This window comes from Oryctolagus cuniculus, chromosome 1 (assembly GCF_051225735.1).
Source record: "Oryctolagus cuniculus isolate XC-2025 breed Fujian yellow rabbit chromosome 1, ASM5122573v1, whole genome shotgun sequence".
NCBI classification, from domain to species: Eukaryota; Metazoa; Chordata; class Mammalia; order Lagomorpha; family Leporidae; genus Oryctolagus; species Oryctolagus cuniculus.
This window is the reverse complement of record NC_142867.1, coordinates 30,539,603-30,558,970: the sequence shown is the minus strand read 5'-3', so window position 1 is coordinate 30,558,970 and position 19,368 is coordinate 30,539,603. Positions and strand designations below refer to the sequence as shown.

At 43.2% G+C, this 19,368-nt stretch overlaps 1 protein-coding gene across 2 annotated transcripts in view; it reads right to left on the bottom strand.

Moving 5' to 3' along the window:
• PAMR1 (peptidase domain containing associated with muscle regeneration 1) overlaps positions 1 to 19,368 on the bottom strand; it is a 94,419-nt gene that overhangs the window by 5,732 nt on the left and 69,319 nt on the right. Inside the window, exons 7-9 of one of the 2 annotated variants that reach the window (XM_008269766.5) lie at positions 7,491 to 7,541; positions 4,516 to 4,728; positions 2,676 to 2,742 (exon numbers count right to left, since the gene is read on the bottom strand). In XM_008269766.5, the coding sequence (XP_008267988.3) occupies positions 2,676 to 2,742; positions 4,516 to 4,728; positions 7,491 to 7,541 (331 nt within the window). The remainder of the gene's footprint in view (positions 1 to 2,675; positions 2,743 to 4,515; positions 4,729 to 7,490; positions 7,542 to 19,368) is intronic. The other variant, XM_008269767.5, reaches the window with a different exon arrangement.

Sequence of the window (19,368 nt, the reverse complement as noted above, 5' to 3'; positions counted from 1 at the left end):
GGGGTTGTGTATGAAATGTGAAAAGGAATATCAAATGAGCCCTGAACTTGAGGGCCCCAGAGGCCACTCCAAGAATCTTAGGATATACGAGCATACAAGGTACAGTATGTGTTCACCCTAGATTGGTGCATAATGACTGTCAGTGGCAAGCTGAAATTCCTTTAAGAACTGATGTGTTCATGTCTGTTTAATGAGTGGAGGGAGGAAGCCCAGAGAGGTAAGTGAGAGAGCTCAAGGACACACAGTAAAGGAAGGTGGCACCCAAGACAGACACAGCAATCACAATTTCCACCCCATTGATTATAATCAAAGAAATTTATTTCAGGTGTCTGCACAGTGCCTGGTTCAAAGCAAAATATTCCATTCATATTATTTCATTCAGCAAATCTTGATCGCATGGAAAGAACAAGGTCTGTAGTTCAGGGAATTTCCAAACTTGCAAACAAACTCATCTCCTGGTCACTGAAGGTCTCCCCTGCCTTTGGAGGCTCCCAGGTGAGCCCTGGTAGCTGAGAATAGGCATACACCCCCCACCTCTGACTCCTGTCTTGCAGAAAGACCCTTACAACCATGTTTCGGCTTGCTTTCTCATTTACATGAGACATCTGGCACCTTGCCACCTAATCTCCCACAAAACTGCTTTAAAAGAGGAAGTCCAGAGGACTTTTTGAATAGCCCAGGGGATCTTCTATAGATTCTTGAGAAGAATAGATTGATCTCACTTAGGGGAGGGTTCACCCCAAGGCAATCAAAGAGGCGAAAAGGGGGAAGATTTTAATTCTGCTGCTAGGGTTCTTATGGAAATGCCTCACGGGTAAAAGGAAAGACTAAAATGTAATGAAACAAGCAGAGAAAAGATGAGAGACTGGCAGATATCCTGACTTATCAAAGTTCCAGGTCACTTGGTTGGAGTCCATTCTGGCCACTGGGACTCACTGTTATTGTAAGCTACCATGGGCAGGTGAATATATGAGCAAAGTGCTTTGCTAAGTCCTTCAGGTAAGGCCTAAAGCCTAGTGCATGCAGGAGTAGACCTTAAAGTCAGATACTGGATTTATGTCCTGACTTTGCCATTTCTTCAGGCAATGTAACCCTGGGCAAGTTACTCCACTTCTCTGAGTTTCAGTTTACCCATCAGTCATAAAATCTATAAGAAAATCATCATTATAGTAATGTAATAAATTGGTAACAACACCCATCTCACAGGTTAGCGTGAGAATAAATTGAACTAATGAAGTATTCTGAAGAGCAAGCAGCACATAGCACCAGCAGTAAATAGTAGCTACAAGGGTACTTCAGAAAGGTTAATGGCCAAATGGAATTAAACTGGTAAGTTGATTTTGGTGCAAAAAATTTGAGCTCCATGCATAGTTTTTGTTTTAATATAATACACATTTTTAATGAACTTTTGTAAAAACTCTCATGTGTATGGATTTCAAAATCTGCACAAAAATTTTAATTCATTTTCCATGAGCTTTTTGAAGAATCCTCATATTCATGTTGCATTTAATCCTAACAACAATCCCTGGAGACATTATGAATATTGCTACTTTTTTTTTTTTTTAAAGAGAAAAGTAAGGCATAGCAAGTTTACGAACTTGGCCAAGAATACTCAGCTCAGGACTAAAGAGGCAAAACCAGATCTTGAATCCTTGTTTGTCAATCCAACTAATTCATTCAATAAATATGGGGTACCTACATGTAGCAGGCACCATTCCATGTGCTAGAACTTCAGCATGAATAAAACAGATAACGTTCCTGTACTTATAACTCTCACATTTTGAGGGAATGGAAAGGAAGAGAGAAATTAAGCAATAAACCAAAACGATGTATGTAAGAAAAGAGGTGGAGAGGGAAGCAAAGATAAAAAGAGAAGCACACTGAAGACTAGAGAACAGTGTGTAAAAAGGAGTCAGCTTGGCCCTCACAATGGAGGTGAGTCTCCTATCTCACACAGAATGGTTGGGAAAAATCTCTGATAGGCAAACCCTGGAGCAGAGAACTAAAAGAAGGGAAGCAGTAGGCCTCACTGATTCCAGTGGAAGCCAGATACAAAGAGCCATGAGCACAGTTTTCAAAGTAGAATTATGCTTAGAGTGATGGTGGGAAACCCAAGAACACACATTACTGTAGTGGAGAGCGAGGAGAAGGTAGGAGAGATGAGAAGAAATGGGAATATTCTCTCCCCACCTCTTTCTTTCCCAGGAAAAGGCTGGGAATTCATGAAGGCTCCCACCCCTCAGCAGAGATGGTCATCCCTGTCTAGATCCTGGCCTCTGCCAGTCTGGCTCATCTATAGTCATTACTACCAAAAACATCTTCCTAAATGATAGCTGGCCACATCCGTATACATGTCCTCTCCCCAGAAGCCTCCATAATAAACACAGAGTAATTTCAGGAAGGTAAGTATTAAAATCAGGTTCCTCAAAGATCATCCCCATCAGCCATCTACTTTCCCATGATCCCATGAAATTGGCACATCTTCCAACAGCTGCTACCCCTTGGCTAAAGGCAGCTTCCTCGTGTGCATCTGAACAAACCCTATTCTTTCATAACCTGTTAGCACCAAATTTCCCTACAAGCCCCCCAGACTGTATTTGGCCAAACACAAGTAGGGAAAGGGAATGGAGAGAAAACACTAGCCTTTGAAGCAGAGTTCAGTGTTTCAACCTCACCTTGATTGAACCTGCATTGGAAGAACTCTCCTTCTCACCAGATCTGAGATCTTTGGTTCTCGGCAGGCTAGGAAAAACAGACAACGCTGTGTAATCCTTTTTCATATTCACTGTTCACATCATCAAGTTCAGTTTCATACCTGACCACCTTATATGGACACCAGTTGCACGGTCCCCAGGTTTTAAATGTTTGACACGCCAGCCAGGGTTGAGCAGCTCACTGAGCAAAAAAGTGTGCTGCCTTTCACACACACAGACAACCCCTCCTAAGAACCCAGCTAGGGTCAGTGTTCTACCTAGGTGATTTGGGACAATGGCTGTTGATAGCTCAGATTATCTCTTTCTGCGACAAGTATTAGCAAGCCTGAATCAAAATGTGATAAATGTCAAAGTGAATGTTATAAAATCAATGCCACAGAAGGAATCGGAAGGTTCTAATTTGAAACCACACAGCACTGTCAGCCGCACATAAGTCTTGGGTAACTGATTCTTCCACGTCCTTTCCCTGTAATGAACGCCCCTAACAATCATTTCAGGCAACTCAAAACCCAGTCCCATTGTTTTGAAGTCTTTCTTTCTTCAAAAGTGAAAAGGAAGCCGTTCCATCTCACTTTCCCAATCAAGCAGCCAACATTTGTCTAATTAGCAACCTAGAGAACTTTGCTTGTATTAATTTGTAAGGGAAGAGTTGACAAAAATCTCCAAGGACATACGTAACGCCATTCCCATACTTAATGAAATAAAAAACTAGAATCTGTGCTAGTGAGGACGAAGGTCGCTTCTGACTAAAGTCTCAAGTGATTCATTCCTTTCACAAACCTTTCTCTTTCATTGCTTTTCCCATGCTTCAGTTTGTTGACAAACACCCAGAAGGGAGAGTAGAGGATTTGGGCAATTATCTGGATAATCTAGGACAAGAACATGCTTTTCTTTCCAATAAACAGGCAGATCATTGTGACTGTTCCCTGCCCCCAAAGAGAGTAGTTAACCTGAGGGAACTCGTGCATGCCTGCAATAGGAACTACACACTCCTACTGCCAGTGTGCAAGGTCCCAGCTTCCTTGTACAACCTTCCAGTCTTCTGGTTCCAACCTACAGTTTTAATTTACTTCCTAGATTTCCATATGGCCCCACCTTGATGATTTCACTTCTGTCTGCATCTCTTTTCCTCTGCCTTTCATCTGCAACATCCTCCCATCTTCTCTTCCTATCTCCAAGTCCTTCCTAGCTCTCCAAGCTGGCCCCGATCGTACTGGCTTTGTGCAATTATCCCTAACTCAGGAATGCTGATTCTTTTTTCTGAACAGACACTGCTAACCTGTTCCTACAACTACCCCTTGAATGCTCAGGGAATTAGTGTCTGTATTTTTTAACATTTTAACATCTCAAACTTCCCCTCACATAGGCTGGCTTGTCTATTTTCTTTCTTGCACTAGCTTCCTATTGCACTGATAGTATATAAATAAATGTGGCTTAGAAATTGCTTCAATTCTATCATTGGATTTGCATATATAAAAACCTTGTACCATCATCTTTCCTAAATTCCTCTGATAACCACACCATTCTTCTTGACTTCCTCAAGATGCTGTGATTAGGGTAGGCAGGGCCTCTTGAAATCCTCTTTCTCCCCACCCATCCCCCCACCCCCTACAAGCACCAAGAAAATAAACTGTTTTTAGGGATAATTTCCAACCTAAGAGTTATTCAGGGTTCCAGGGAGAACTTAAGGGAGAAAAATAATTTAATCATTTTCCAGGGACTTAAAACCATTCACGTAGTCTTTCAGAAAGTCCAGCAACCCCATCTCTATCTACCGATTTCAGAAGCATCCGTAGGCTACCTTTGATGCAGATGGGCTGTTTTCCTGACCACTCTCCATTCTGCTGGCAAGTCCTCTTCTCGGGGCCACTGAGAACATAGGAGTTGTTACAAAAGAAGGACACAATAGTGCCGACTCTTGCATGGTGCCCATCGATAAGCCCAGGGCCTCCTGTGACTTTCCTGTACCCATTCACTGGGCCCCCAGGAGTGGAGCAGTTTCTTTCTTCAAGGACTAAAAGTGAAAAGAGGAGAAAAGAAGAACTGTTGAAAGTCTGGGTCATCCAGAGTTAGAATATAATCTTTTCATATTTCAATGAATTAAAAATATAGTGGCATAGAGCCTGCAAACAGTGGTGCTGAAAAGAATTACCAAGAGAAGTCTCTTAATAGAAAATACATGTATTAGACATGTCTTCCCTTGTTGTAAATGCTGTATTTTTAAATCGAGAAATAGTTCATTCTCTGTATAATTAAATTTGACACCAAATCTGGCTCTCATAGGATTGTGTTCATTTTTTCCCTTGAATTCAGGGAGCTGGGCAGGCCTGGACAAAACAAATATTCATCTAGATTTTATTGTCAGTATCTATGGGTCATTGTTTTCCAGTGTTGGTGTATCATCTCCTTTGTTCCCTAAAGCCTGGGCAATTAGAGTAGTTTGTTTCCTATTTGTGTGGTATCCAAAACCAAGAACTGATTAGAAATAAGAGTGCATATATACAATGAATTTAGATTTTATATTTCCTCAGCAGGAATGAGATACATGTGGGTTGAGAGTTACAATTAAGAATTACTGGAGAATACAATACAATTGAATAGATGTAACACATTTCTCTCTGATCACCAGATATAAACGTGGGAATACTTAAACACTCAATTTTCCTTACAGAGACAGTTCTATTCTTTAACTCCTTTTGGACAGCTACTTTAAAGTAGAAATGGCATCACCAGCTATTCTGAGGACTGAACAGGATTTTAAATATAGTCTGGGAATACTCTATCAGATAGGGAAGACATTTTTCTCAAATCGATCATGACATAGTACTGAATATGACTTGCCTAAGGAAACAGAGAGAGGCTCCCAAAGAGTTCAGTCTTTAATTACTGAATTTGGGTACCAATTGCTGTGTCAGACTCCCTGATTCCTTTTTAATCATTTCTTCTAAGACACAGGTTCATCCCCATCAAACAGTCCCCATGCAATGCAATTATGCCCTTGACATACTTTTATTCCTGTAACTGTCACAATTACCTTCCACACTACTTACTGGCTTGACTTCAGGCAAGAAAAGAATCTCCATTCAGATAACACGTCTACAATGTTTGAGCATCAAAAATAAGTTAATAACTTTCCTACATGCTCCTTGGCAAAACTGCTACAATAAGCCGATTACTGGTTTGCACATTCGAAGATTGCCTATAGACCATGTGGCAGATGGTCTCAGTGATATTCTGTGTGCTCTTAGGTTGTGTATTACAAGCAGTTTCACAAGTGTATGAATCAAAAACCCCTACCTTTAACAGTAAAAAGGGGACTTCACCAAAAAAGCTGTTTAAAACTATTGAGATGGTATAGGAAGGGCAAAGCATTTTTTGACACTCCAAGTAAACTCAGAAAACCCCAGTGGGAGGAAGAGGCAGAGAAATCAGTCTGTGTTGCTTTAGTGCTGGGGCTTCCTTCTTACAGTATGGACTCATTCAATTCTGAACGTGTAGTCCAGAAGGCACCCATGGAGAATCGCAGACTGCTGCAATCACTTTAGAATCAAGGTGTGTTATACCTGCTAATTTTAAAAAGTGGAATACTTGAAAAGATGAAAATTAGGAGATTTTACATAAAATTTGTGTTAAATAGTTTCTAACACAATTTGTTTCTGGAAGTCCTGTGTCTGTGTTCCTACATACCAACAATTAACTGGAGTTGAGAAGTAGCTCCCTGCTTAGATAGGAGGGGTATCCCTAACTGGGCCCTAGCCCTTATTTATGGCTCAAGCAGGTATTTGAAACTATGGCCAGGTAGCCTAACAGAGGGCTAGGATTCGTGTAATTCAAATGTAGTTCCTTATCCATTTTGAGCTTTGATAAAGCTCATGGTTAAGAAAGATTGGGTGATATTCGAGATCAGTCCCAGAACACTGAGGGAAAATGAAGTCTACTCCAGCTACATCAACCATGGCAGAAAATAGGAAATGCTTTCTTTCATGGGTTTTGATGCTTAGTCTGAAAATTGCTTTTCTTCTCTTGGAAGGAAGTGATCCTGTGTTCTGCCAGGCTACCACTTCATGACTGGTCATCCTAAGGTTCTTAGGGATCATGTTTCTGTTAAATCTAATGTGCATTTAACCCACAGGAAATTTGGATGGTTCCTGAGCCCTTGGAGATAGCAAAGATTTACAGCAATCCAGGTCCTCTGTTTTTCTCACCACGGAGGCTTAAAGAAGACTTAAAGAGACAGTGACTTTTGGAGACGCAAACATCTCTGGCTAAAGCAGAGGAATATTGCTATATTTATATAATTCTGAGATGTGTGTGCTGACTTTCCTGAAATTAGGTCACATGTTTACTTTTATGTACTATTTCCTTGCTTTCAACCCCAGAAAAGGTACAGTTAAATCAAGGGTCTCCAAGAACTTGATGATGTCTTAGACTGGACAACTCTGAGAACTACTGTTTGCTTTTCAATTATTGCTTATGGAATGTCATTAGGGTAAAGCCAAGTGATGCTTCCGAGTCAGGATCCAATGGAAGGTGCAGTCTTCTAAATTTTTGTTCCCCTCCCCCCCAAACTCATACATTGAAATCCTAAGCCCCTCAATATCATGGCTTTAGGAGGTTGTACCTTTGGGAGGTGACTGAACCATGAGTGTGGTGCCCTCATGAATGGGATTAACACCCTTATCAGAGGGGACCCAGCAAGTGCTCTTGCCTTCCTTCCATCATGTGAGGATACAGCAAGAACGAAAGCCATCTAGGAACCAGGAAGTAGGCCCTCACCAGACAACGCATCTTCCGGTGCCTTGGTCTTGGACTTCTCAGCCTCCAGAACTGTGAGAAATAAATGTTGGTTGTTTAAGTCACCCAGTCTGTGGTATTCTGTTGTCACAGCCCTAACTGACTAAGACAGAAAGACTATGTGGCTGAAAATCAAGAAAATAAAAGAAACAATGAGTCTGATAATGTAGTTATCTGACACAACCTAAAATACTCACGTTGAAGACATTCAAGGAAATAAAAGACAAGATTCAGAACTTCAACAGAAAACTGAAAACCCTAAAAAAATAACCAAAGGAAAAACCCCAAACTGAAAAATACAATGAAAGAAAATAAAATCTCAGTGAACAAATTCAATGGAAAGTCAGATAGAGCTGAAGAACACTAGTACACTGAAAACTTGAAAATGCAGACCGAAGCATCAAAAAGTAAAAACTGCACAGGAAAATGTAAGAGGCATGGCATATGCAGTGAGAAAGCTAATAAATACAGGTAATTGAGATGCCGAAAGAAGAGGAGAGAAAGAATGGAGGAGAAACAAAATATACAGAGGTAATAGCTGGTCATTTTCCTATAGTGATGAAAGACATAATCCATAGGTTCACAAAATCCCAAGTTGGATAAATATTAAAGAAACTGCACATAAATATATTTTAACACATCCAAGATGGGGAGGAGGAAGATAGAACAACATACTTTACAATAATTACAGTCATTATCTCTGCCTTGTGTCATTAGGAATGATTGTTGCTTCTTCGTACTCTCTTGAAGTAATCATAAAATGTATCCATACACTTATTTATTATTTTTATTGTTATTTATTTTCCTATTAAATATCCAGCAAAATAACTTGGGTCCCCCTTGCTTAGCAAATCAAACCTACAAATCCTTAATGATATTTTTTCGTGTGTTCCTGTATACTCCCCCTGTGCAAATCACTTTCATATCTTGCATAATCGTAGAATAATGTAACTTTTCATTAAGCTATTTTAAAAAATCTATTCACTAGTCTCTGGTGGAAAAAGAATGGCTTCCAGCATCATAGAGATATGGGTTCCAATAATTATTTGTTTCCTTAGTATTCAGAAACTAGCACACAGTAAGTGCTCAGTCAATATTTTTTGGTGGGTGGAATGGATAAACGGCTAGCTTTATTCATTCTTCTACTTAATGAACTAGGCCTAGCAAAATTACCTAATTACTTCAAGCCTTGCTCTCCTCATCTGTAAACAGGAATAACAACATTTACCTGGCTAGCTGCATTTTAAGAGTAATTGAAATAACACAGTTTCCTTTTCCCTTGTTTGCATTTGTTTACAAAACATCCAACTACCTTTAAACACCACTTCCCCAAATTTAATACACCTTAAAGAAAATCCCACAGCGAAATCTAAAGGCCCCTTATTGGACTTAGTCAAGCATAACACAATGTTCCATTCCATTTTCTGGGCTCCCAGTAATGTGTGTCCATAATAGGTTCCCAGACCTGCATCCAGTATGTTGATTTAGACTACTGGGGACCAACCACAGTGTCTCTACATTTCTCTCTTTTAATCCTGCACAATGAAGCCTTAAAAATTATATCCCTGTATCAATCCCTGGGCATTATTCCCTCTTCTCTCATTTATTTTCAAGCATTTTCCAAAGCTGCACACTCTCCTATGATGCTTTTGAAGAAAATTCAAGGACTTTCTCCATCCATGCTTTTTGCTCCCAGTTTAGACATCTACCTGGTGGGTGTGCAGGCATCTGGATCTCATCAGAGCTCCTCCCCACGGTTAGATTTCAAAGTGATTGCTTTTCCCGCATGCGTTCTCCTTTTAGAACCCTTTATAGTCCCCCTACTGAACAGATTCATGATTCTTTTCTATCTGACTTTTCAAGGGCTTTATGTTTCGCTTCTCCTCCATGGGACGGATGCTTTCATGCAAAGCCAAATGAGAATTTAAAACATCTACATCTCTGGCATGAAGTAGTGCTGGCTCCGGCCTTGCTATGTAAAGTATTTTGTGATTAATAATTAATAGCATATTTCCCTGTTACTTTGGGGACTCCCCCTTGGGACATTAAGCACACTGAGTTTAGCAATACCCTTACATGCTATCATGTGAACAAAAATAGTAACTGGAGAGGCATTTCTCTGGAGTGTTATTTAAACAACACTTCAAGAAAAATCTCATCCTTGTTTTCTCAGAGCAGCTGGATGAGATGGTTCATGGCGATGCCACTTCTCCAAAGCACAGGTGATGGCTCTTGCCAGGGACGCCCTGGTGTCCCCTCCATGTCCCCGTATCCTTCAGCTCAGCAGGCCCACTCCCCGACTTCTGCACGTGTGCTTGCCTGCCAGGAGCTGGCACCTGCACTCCTCAGAGGCTTGCCCCTGGGCATGGGCACAATCTTGACCAAATGGAAAGCTGAAAAATTCCTTGGAGAATTTTGAGTCTTTCTTCCCTCCACTATACGCATCTCAGATGGCCTGTAGCCAATGACAGAAGAGTGTGCAAGTACAACAGCTAAGCTCTTGCTGCTTGTGTTAATTCATGCTCCTCCAAACCCTCCTAGGATCAGCTGAGTCTCAGAGGTTAGCCCAAAGCACTCTTGCTTGGTTGCTTCCCCAGCTGCCTTACTGGCTCATCCTGGGAGTATTTCCTTTAATAAATCGGGGCCCTGTGTGCCTTTCCTCGTGGGTATGCCTAGGAGTGACAGGACTCCAGGAAGGCAGTTTTCTTAGCTTAGCCATCCAGCCCTACATGTCCTTCAGCACTCGGGTGATGATGAGATCTGAAGGAGGATGACTGGCCAGACAACTAAAGGCCAGATCATTCTGAGAGGGTCTCCAGCCCCCACACATACTCTCAGACCCCAGGCCAGCAATGCTGCAGCCACGTTCCTTTACCTGGAGGGATCAGGTCATCTAAGACAAGGGGCTGCCTCAAGCCAGACAGTGTGGACCTGGAGTTTGCCGTTAGGGGACCCTCCCTGCCGACTTAGAGCTGTGTGTATGATATACGCAACCATGAGCAGAGGTTGGCCCAGCAATGACTGAAACTGAATTTCTCACAAGCCTGAATCACAAGTCTTAGATCCAGTGAGATTTAAGCTGACTTAAAGCAAATAAAGTTCTGTCTTGCTGTCTCCTATCTGACTGCTTCATCAAGAGTCAGACTCAGTATAAGCCTGCTGAGGGAACAAGGTTCAGCACTCTGTAAGAAGTGGGCCTGATGATGGCGACACAGGGAGTACATAGGGACACGATGGAGATATTGTTAGGAGAAGCGATTCTTTAATTCCCGCTAATGCCATTGCCTTTCTAGACCTCAAATCAATGATACTGCATGTGACCTAAAAAAAAAAAAAATTCCAGACTCTCCATCCTTAACCTGGGGAGTGGACTCACCTCTTCACTCTCTGTTAACCACAGACTCAGGGCAGAGCCCTGGTGTGAAACAGCAACAGAATCCTCCCCAGTGTATCACTGCCCACCACGACAGCCCTGTTCATAACAGTAATACCCTTGTCTGAGTGATTCTACAGTTTTAACATGTTACATCATTCTCCCATGAATATTTGTCTTTTCCTTTTGCTTAGATCTCTATGTTGGAAGTTCACATTTGGAAACAAGAGCTATAAAAAGTCCCTGAGAACCAAGGAGCGCAATTACCGCTTTGCCTTTCAGAAGTCCAGCGTGTCACCCTGTAGAGAAGGGTTGATGAAGTGCCGTAGGCTATTGCTTTGATTAATTAATTTCCTGTACCATCACATATTTAATGAGTGCCTCCTCTGTGCCCAGTTGAATAAGACATTAGCAAATGTATTTCTGTATCTTGAACATGCAGGTTTTTCACTTAAACCCAAAAATAGAAGTGATGTCAGTTCAGGCTTATTCTACGAAGGTATTTTAGACACCTCAAAGCTCTCCCCAGCCTCACTTAAATACTTATTTTAAAAAATGGTTTGAGGCCTTCCTTCCATTTATTTATTCCTCAGGTCAAATTCTAACCAGACAAAATATTTCTAACCAAAAATGAGGGTTAACAGTTCAACTAATACTTTAAGGAATGTGACTGCAGGAAATTCAATCTTACCTCTGTGGACCTGCTCGGCTCTTTCTGACACAGAAAAAAAGAGAAGAACGCGTAAAGAGCACTAATACCTCCCAAAGGATCAATACCTTTACCAGATTCGCTTCAAAATCACATCAGAAGATAGGACTCTCCCCAAGGAATGAGGTAATGGTCACTGTGGAGGCCTTAAATGAATCTGAGTAGGGCATGGAGATCTCAGCTAATGCCAGCCAACCCTAGAAGTTGACTGTGGCCTGGATTGCAACAAAGATTTCATCAGGTACAGTTGGCTGGACTGGGTTGATACCATTTAGCCCACCTGTTATCTGAAAGAAAACCTCTTAATCTACAAGTAGGAAGCTGGAACCAGATTCCCATTTAGATGTGTCTGCGTGGAATGGCCACTGGGGATGTGCTGGAATTGGCATTCTCAGTCTTCTCTCATTTGTGTTCTCCCTGTGGTACCAGACAGAACTGTGGATCCTGAGATTGCCACTTCACCAGGGCACATGTGGCACATCTGGCAAGACAACAAGGGGCATCATTACAAAGAGGACACGATCAGGAGGTGCTTCCTTATGATGGGAGCAGCTATTGTCCAATCCACATCTGAAAAATGCCAGATAGCAGAGTTTGATCAAATCTTTTATGAAAGTCCAAGTCCTTTGGGAGAAATAATTGGCTCTCTCCACAAACATCACTGTGGTCTCCACTCACTCCCATGACCCTATCCTATAAAGGACTAGGCTGGTTCTTACACACAGAGAAGCATGCAAGTGTGTGTGTGTGTGTGTGTGTGTGTGTGTGAGAGAGAGAGAGAGAGAGAGAGAGAGAATTCTTGGGTCTAACTAGGTTTTATTAATACAGATGGTTCATATTTTAATGTCTTTCAAATAATATTACTCTAAATTGCTATTCAGCATTGATGAAAGGCTTATCTAACATTTTAGAGAAGAAGCTAAATGGTGATGTAATTGACTGTGATCATTGATTTTATGGATCAGCCTCACTAGATCAGGGGATGCACTCTGGCTAAGCATTATGTCTGGGTGTATTTGTGAATGGGATAGAATAAACAAAGGGGAGTGCCCTCGCCAGTGTGAATGGCGACTAGGCATCATCAAGCCATTGAGGGCCTGAACAGAACAAAAAGGCAGAGGAAGAGAAGATTCAGGTTCTCTCTGATGGACAGCCGGGCCTGTGACATTGACCTCTGTTCTCAGCACTCCTTGTTGTCAGGCTTTCACACCGAAGCAATAATCTACACCCTTGGTTCTCCGGACTTCCAACTGTACTAGTGGCCTTCACTGGGTCTCTACCATGTAAATGATAACTGTGGGACTTCCCAGCCTAGTCTTGTGAGCCTACATCACATATCTAGAGATGACTACATGAACAATTGGTTCTGTTTCTCTGGGCAGCCTTGACTGATAACAAAGATCTGTACCTCAGGGGGCTAGCTTTTTAGACAAGTGTTTTCACGAAGTGCCTTAAATTGGGTTCTCCCAGAAATAGCCTATTAGAAAAGGCTTTGAGGGCAATTAATTTACTTAGGTGGCAATCTTAAGAAGGGCCAGTCATAGAGGGGGGGAATAAGACAGGCAAGCTTGCACTGTCAAGCAAGTAACCAGTGGGGACGACTGACACTCCATGCCATTTAGCAACTTTGGGAGTCAGTAGGGAACGTACCTCAGGACTACCCCACTCAAGGGGCAAGGGATGTGTGTCAGTACCTACCAACCGCCATCCATCAGTTACTGAAGGATGATGAGATGAATTCTAACTCCTCCCACCCCAAGTCTGCCCACATACATGAGCCGGTGGGTCCTGAGAGCCAGAGGAAGCCCTGAGGCAGAGGTGAAGGAGCACGAGGTTGGAAGTCAGCTAGACTGACACGCACAGGAATGGTGTAAACAAGATCAAGCCCAGCCACCATTCTTTTTTTCCCAAGAGAGGGAGAAGTATTTCATTTTTAGAAAGATCTGAAATCAAAAAATTAACACTTCTACAGCTTATAAAACTGAAGTGACCAACATTACCTCAGCACCAATCCTTAGATAAGAAGAAAGGAATAGAATGAAAGCAACATTTTCATCTCCAAATGAACTTGTGTTACTTTGCTTTCATTTCCAGCTCATCTGCTACTCTTCTCTTTTTGATTGCTCTAGTTCTGCCTCTAAATTATTTTAATTTAATTATTATTTATGCCCTGCTTGCATTCAGATACGGCTTGTGATGATTTACAGAATCATGCATAAAAATCATATTTCCCTTTATAAATGTCATGTTAATGAAATGTTTATGGCAGCAAAAAGAACTAAAGCAGGAGACTATTCTGTCTGTTCAATAAGAGCTGATTTCAGAACCCTAAGATCAGCTGAGAGTTCCAGCAGATAAGCTGACCCCAAAATCAATAATGCATTGTATTATGCAGCTGGTGGAGGCTGTGGGGACGCTCGGGTGGGGGGAAGGGAGGCTGGGTGCGATTCTTAACATACTCTTGGTATCCACGCAAACTCATTCATCACCAAACTCAAGGAAAAAACTAGTGGCAGAATTTTGACTCCGTTTGGCAAAGGCATTAACTTGCTCACCAGTGTTTTGTTCATCCTGGAAACTTGACCTAACATGAGGCCAACGCTCAGAGACAACCATCAGATGGCCTCTCGTTTCTTCCTCACTCTTTTTTTGTCCTGTTTAGGTTTCAGTTTGGTGTCCCTGGACCAAACCCAATACGTTTATCTATTGTGGAAGTCTTCACCCACCAGGAGCAATGATAACAACTTGATGTAATCTCCATTGAAAACTTCCTATCCCTTTCCAGCCTACAGAATCCTGCTTCCCTGAGGGTTTCCAGCCCTGTGCAGAAATGAGTGAATGAGACAGTATCCCTGCAAAATTATGCATGGATTGCACACACTGCTATTTATTCGTCCAGCAGCAATTTGGAGGCTGAGGCTTACAATTAGCTATTTGATCTTAATCAGTATTGTCTTTGGCCCTGGTACACTGTGTCTTTCCAATAACACTTTTCCGGTGTTTGGATGGCCTATTTTATTAAACCACTAAAACTCCCTCTGCCTAAGAGATAGGTCAATTTGGACAGTTTTTTAAGAAAGTCCTGGTTCTTTAAGTTCTTGTTCAAAATCAACCTGACATATCTCTATTGGAGAGAGTGAATGAGTGACCCATGTAGAAACTTAGCTGTCCCACTGGGTCAACTTAGTAATAAGAGTCTCCTCGTGGCTCCCTGAATTTCAGGATGTCTCTTTGTCAGGTCCTGGGTAGGTGGGTACTATGTCTAAACTACCAGGCGAGAAGAGTGAGAAGGTCCTCCAGTGGTACGCATAGTCAACTCTGCAAAATATAAGTAACATTCACATGAAAATGACCAAGCTGGGCAATTCTGTTCTGGTTAGCCTGGGAGACAAAGAGAATGATATTGCAAGAGGGTTCTGAACCTGCCAAGCATATCTGAGTTCTAGGCAATCCCACCCAGAGATTGGCCTACAAGAATCACTTAATAATTCTTGCCCCCAGGTTACTGTTACTAAAGGTCGTATTAGAGGAGTCGTGGGCACATGACATTGGCTCCTGCACCAGAAAAGGACTAAGACTGGGATTGTTTTATAGCTTTATCAGAAGAGCTTTACACTGAACGGCCCTGACCTATTTCCAAAAAAATTTCCCTCAGATGAATCTGTGAAGTAGAGATGATCTAAGTAGCTGCCCGTGCAAATGCTGAGGTATTTAAATGGACAGTGCCACACAAAGCACTAAGCCTACATCAGGAACAGTGAGAATAATAGCTATTCTTACTGCTTTTGGTACATGGATACCAAGAAGAAAGCCTTGTGGTTTTGCAAAAAGAGAGCTTTCACCTTCTGAAGCAGCACAAGGGACAGGTGGTGAATGCCCCACGTGGCAGGAGTCTTTAAGGATAAACAGGGTCTGTAGCCTCTGCTCGGGAGCCGGCGATCATCTCAGGGCCCACGACAGCAGGGACACTTGTTCCCATTAGAAGTTGATTCTGCTTTGCTCTCTTGGTTCTTCTGCTCCCTGCTTCCTCCTCCTTCACCCCTCAACAGGCAGCTGCTTGTCCCAGCTCTAAAATGGCTTACTTCTCCACTGGAGCCCATCTGAACCCTGCTCTTTGCGTCAAGCCCTGCCTTCATGACCTCATCTACCAAAGCAGAAGCCAAGAGGGTCTCAGCCAGGAGCAGGCAAGTGGAAGCAAACCCTCAGCAAAACAGCCATGGCTCTGGGCTTCCGTGCAACGGGGGGCTTCAATTCTGGATGAACTGGAGAACTGTGGATGTGGGCTTCCTGTCTCCTTGCTATTTGTTTGGAATGCTGCCCATGCTGAGATAATTACTAACAAAACATATCTCTTTGAGGACAATCCCCAAGCATCTAAATCTGCATAAGACATGGAAATGCGTTGGTTAAGAGACTATGGGCACCCTGGAGCCCAACAGAGCCAATGTTAAGATGTCACTTAGTAGAGCACTCAGGCTCACCCAACAAGAATTGATCTGAATTAAAAGACTTACAACTGGGGCTGGCGCTGCGGCACAGTGGGTTAATGCCCTGGCCTGGAGTGCCGGCATCCCATGTGGGCACCCGTTCGAGTCCTAGCTGCTCCACTTCCAATTCAGCTCTCTGCTATGGCCTGGGTAAGCAGTAGAAGATGGTCCAAGTCCTTGAGCCCCTGTACCCATGTTGGAGACCCAGAAGAAGCTCCTGGCTCCTGACTTCAGATAGGCGCAGCTCCAGCCCTTTCAGCCAATTGTGGAATGGACTAGCGGATAGAAGATCTACCTCTCTCTCTCTGCCTCTTTGTAACTCTGTCTTTCGAATAAATAAAATAAATCTTTAAAAAAATAAAAATAAAAACTTACAACCCTGAATTAAAACACACACACACACACACACACACACACACTCCTTGATAACTATACAAGGGTAGTTTCTACTTTTTTCAGTAGATTTTGTTTTTTGGATTGCAATCCTCTAAATACACCAAGAAGGATGTCAGAGATCCCTTTCTATGTAAGGGAGGGTCAGTCAACGGGAGCATGAAGTTAGCAGCCCACCAGCTAATGGTCCTCCTGTGGCTCCTCCAGTCTCTAAAGCTCTTAGTTACCTAAGGCTTATGGGAAATAACTATGGACTCCCTGGGACTGCCCTCCATGGAGTTATCTCTATACTCCTCACACCCACTCAAGGCAGATGACTCATTCTCTTTTTCTCTGTCCTTCTAGAAAACAATGTTCCAAAGCCTTGACCTTCAAATTGGCCACCAAGCCCACTGCATGTTCAATTACTGACTACTGAAACTCATGAAGAAAAGGGAGGTTGAGGGGCTGGCGCTGAGGTGTAGTGGGTAAAGCCACTGCCTGCAGTGCCAGCATCCCATATGGGCACCAGTTCGAGTTCCAGCTGTTCCATTTCCCATCCAGCTCTCTGCTATGGCCTGGGAAAGCAGTAGAAGATGGCCCAAGTCCTTGGGCCCCTGCACCTGTGTGGGAAACCTGGAAGAAGCTCCTGGCTCCTGACTTCAGATCGGCACAGCTCCGGCCATTGTGGCCAATTGGGGAGTGAACCAATGGATGGAAGACCTCTCTCTCTCTGCTTTTCTCTGTGAGTAACTCTTTCAAATAAATAAATAAATCTCTCTAAAAAAAAAAAAAGAAGAAGAAGAAAGAAAAGAAAAGGGAGGTTGACCAAATAACCTGGTTCTCTAAGTAACCTGCTCTGGATGTCCTCCTTGACATTTGTGTTCATCATTTCCAATAGCCTCCTAGTTGCCCTGGTGGCACTCATCATATTCAATGTAAGTGTCTTCTGGTACCCAGGATTTCTTTACAACAATGAAATTAGCAACATCTTCTTGTCATTTCAGAACCGGATCCTTCTTGCCTGTCTGGCAGTGTGGTGGTAGCAAAACTTAGTGGCCAGCAATGACTTGGGAAGGTCAGTTTGCAAAGGACACCTAGAGGGGGCCAGCACTGTAGGGTGGACTAAAGCCACAGCCTGCAGCACTGGCATCCCATATGGGCGCTGATTTGAGTCACAGCTGCTCCACTTTCAATCCAGTTCTCTGCTATGGCCTGGGAAAGCAGTGGAAGATGGCCCAAGTCCTTTGGCCCCTGCACAAATGTGGGAGACCTGGAAGAAGTTCCTGGCTCCTGGCTTCAGATCAGCTCAGCTCTGGCTGTTGTGGTCATTTGGGGAGTGAACCAGTGGAGGGAAGAAGATCTCTCTCTCTCTCTCTCTTTCTCTCTTTCTCTCTTTCTCTCTTTCTCTCTGGCTCTACCTCTCTCTGTAACTCTGTCTTACAAATAAATAAAATAAACCTTAAAAAAAAAAAAAGGACATCACTTAAGTCTTGGGGGAGCTTTCTTATACCCTAGGATCCTGAGATGTGATATCAAAGTGACCTAGTTTGCAGAAACTAGTGCTGCTATCACAACCCCTTATCCCAAGCATCTCCAGATTTCTGCTGGACTTCTAAATGGCGTAACATGGGGACAAAAGCAGCAATAGTGGTTCCTACTACTCAACTCAGTGCTTTATGGCAATCACGTCATTCTGTCCTGCAAAGCACTCTAAGAGGTATTTGCTATTATTTTTCTGGACCTTATAAATGGGGGAACTGAAGCTCATAGGCTTCAGTTAAATGACTTGCTCAAGGTCAATGACTCGTCCCGTGTCCATCTGAGGTCTTTCTGACCTCAGGATGCACCTGCTCACGATGGACAAAGATGTACCTGTCTCCTGTGTATTGAAGATATGTTTTTATAGTTGGGAAAAAAAGGCAACGACTAACTCCATTTTTCAAACGCCTCACCCCAGAGCTCCTAGAACAATCAGCACTCATCCCACTGAACCTGCAGCACATTATTCATCTGCCTGTGATGGGAGAGATGGGTGCTACCCACTAGGGTTCTTGGCATATTCTCACTGCATCGGCGTCAATGCTTCCACGGAAACCCCAAGCTTCTTCGTCACTTACTCAGAAGAGAAACTTGGGTCGGCCCTTTGAAGCTGAAGTATAAAGCGTGCCTCTCATCCTGGGCTCTTTTCTTCCCAGTCCTTGGGACGGGCCAGTGGGAAACCTTCGGAGGCTCCAAAGCCCAAATGAATCCAGATTCCCCGTTTTTCTGTAATTGGTGGAGGCCGCTTGTTTTGTTCAAAGGCGCATCAGAATCCGCAGGGTGAGCTTTGTGCCCCAAGTTTGAGCTCGTTTCATCCTCTTTCATTAGAATGCAGGGTGCAGCCCCGGCTTCGTCAACTGGGCCAGCAGAACAAAGGCAACATGGAAACTGGAGCGGGTGATGAATCCCTTGCTCTCCACTTTCTCAAAACAAGATTCCGACCATTGACTCAAGGACTTATTTAGTCGCTGTGTTCCATACAAAGAAACAGGAAACTTCAGAGGAAAGAAGGGGCGGGGCCCGGTTTCTTGCATGGGGCCCAGGGAGGCTGGAGGTCGTGGAGGGTGTTGGCAGGAGGCTAGCTTGGCCCCAAGGCGAGGCATGGGGCCACTCCCCGTGTTATGCTTCCCAGGAGGCCACTCGGGAGCAGAGGAAAGTTTTTCTCCTTGTTGAACAATCTAGGGAGGGTGAGGCCTGGGGACAGCAGCGCTGGCTGACTGTCCCATCAGGGGCTCCCACACCCTCTTGACCACTGGACAGAGCCCAGGCTTCCTTGATTGCTTCTTTTTCTGTATCTCCCACCTCACAAAATCTGAAGAAGTATCTCCCCAGCCCGATAGATTTCCTTTGAAAATAAACACATTTCCAGCTTGACAA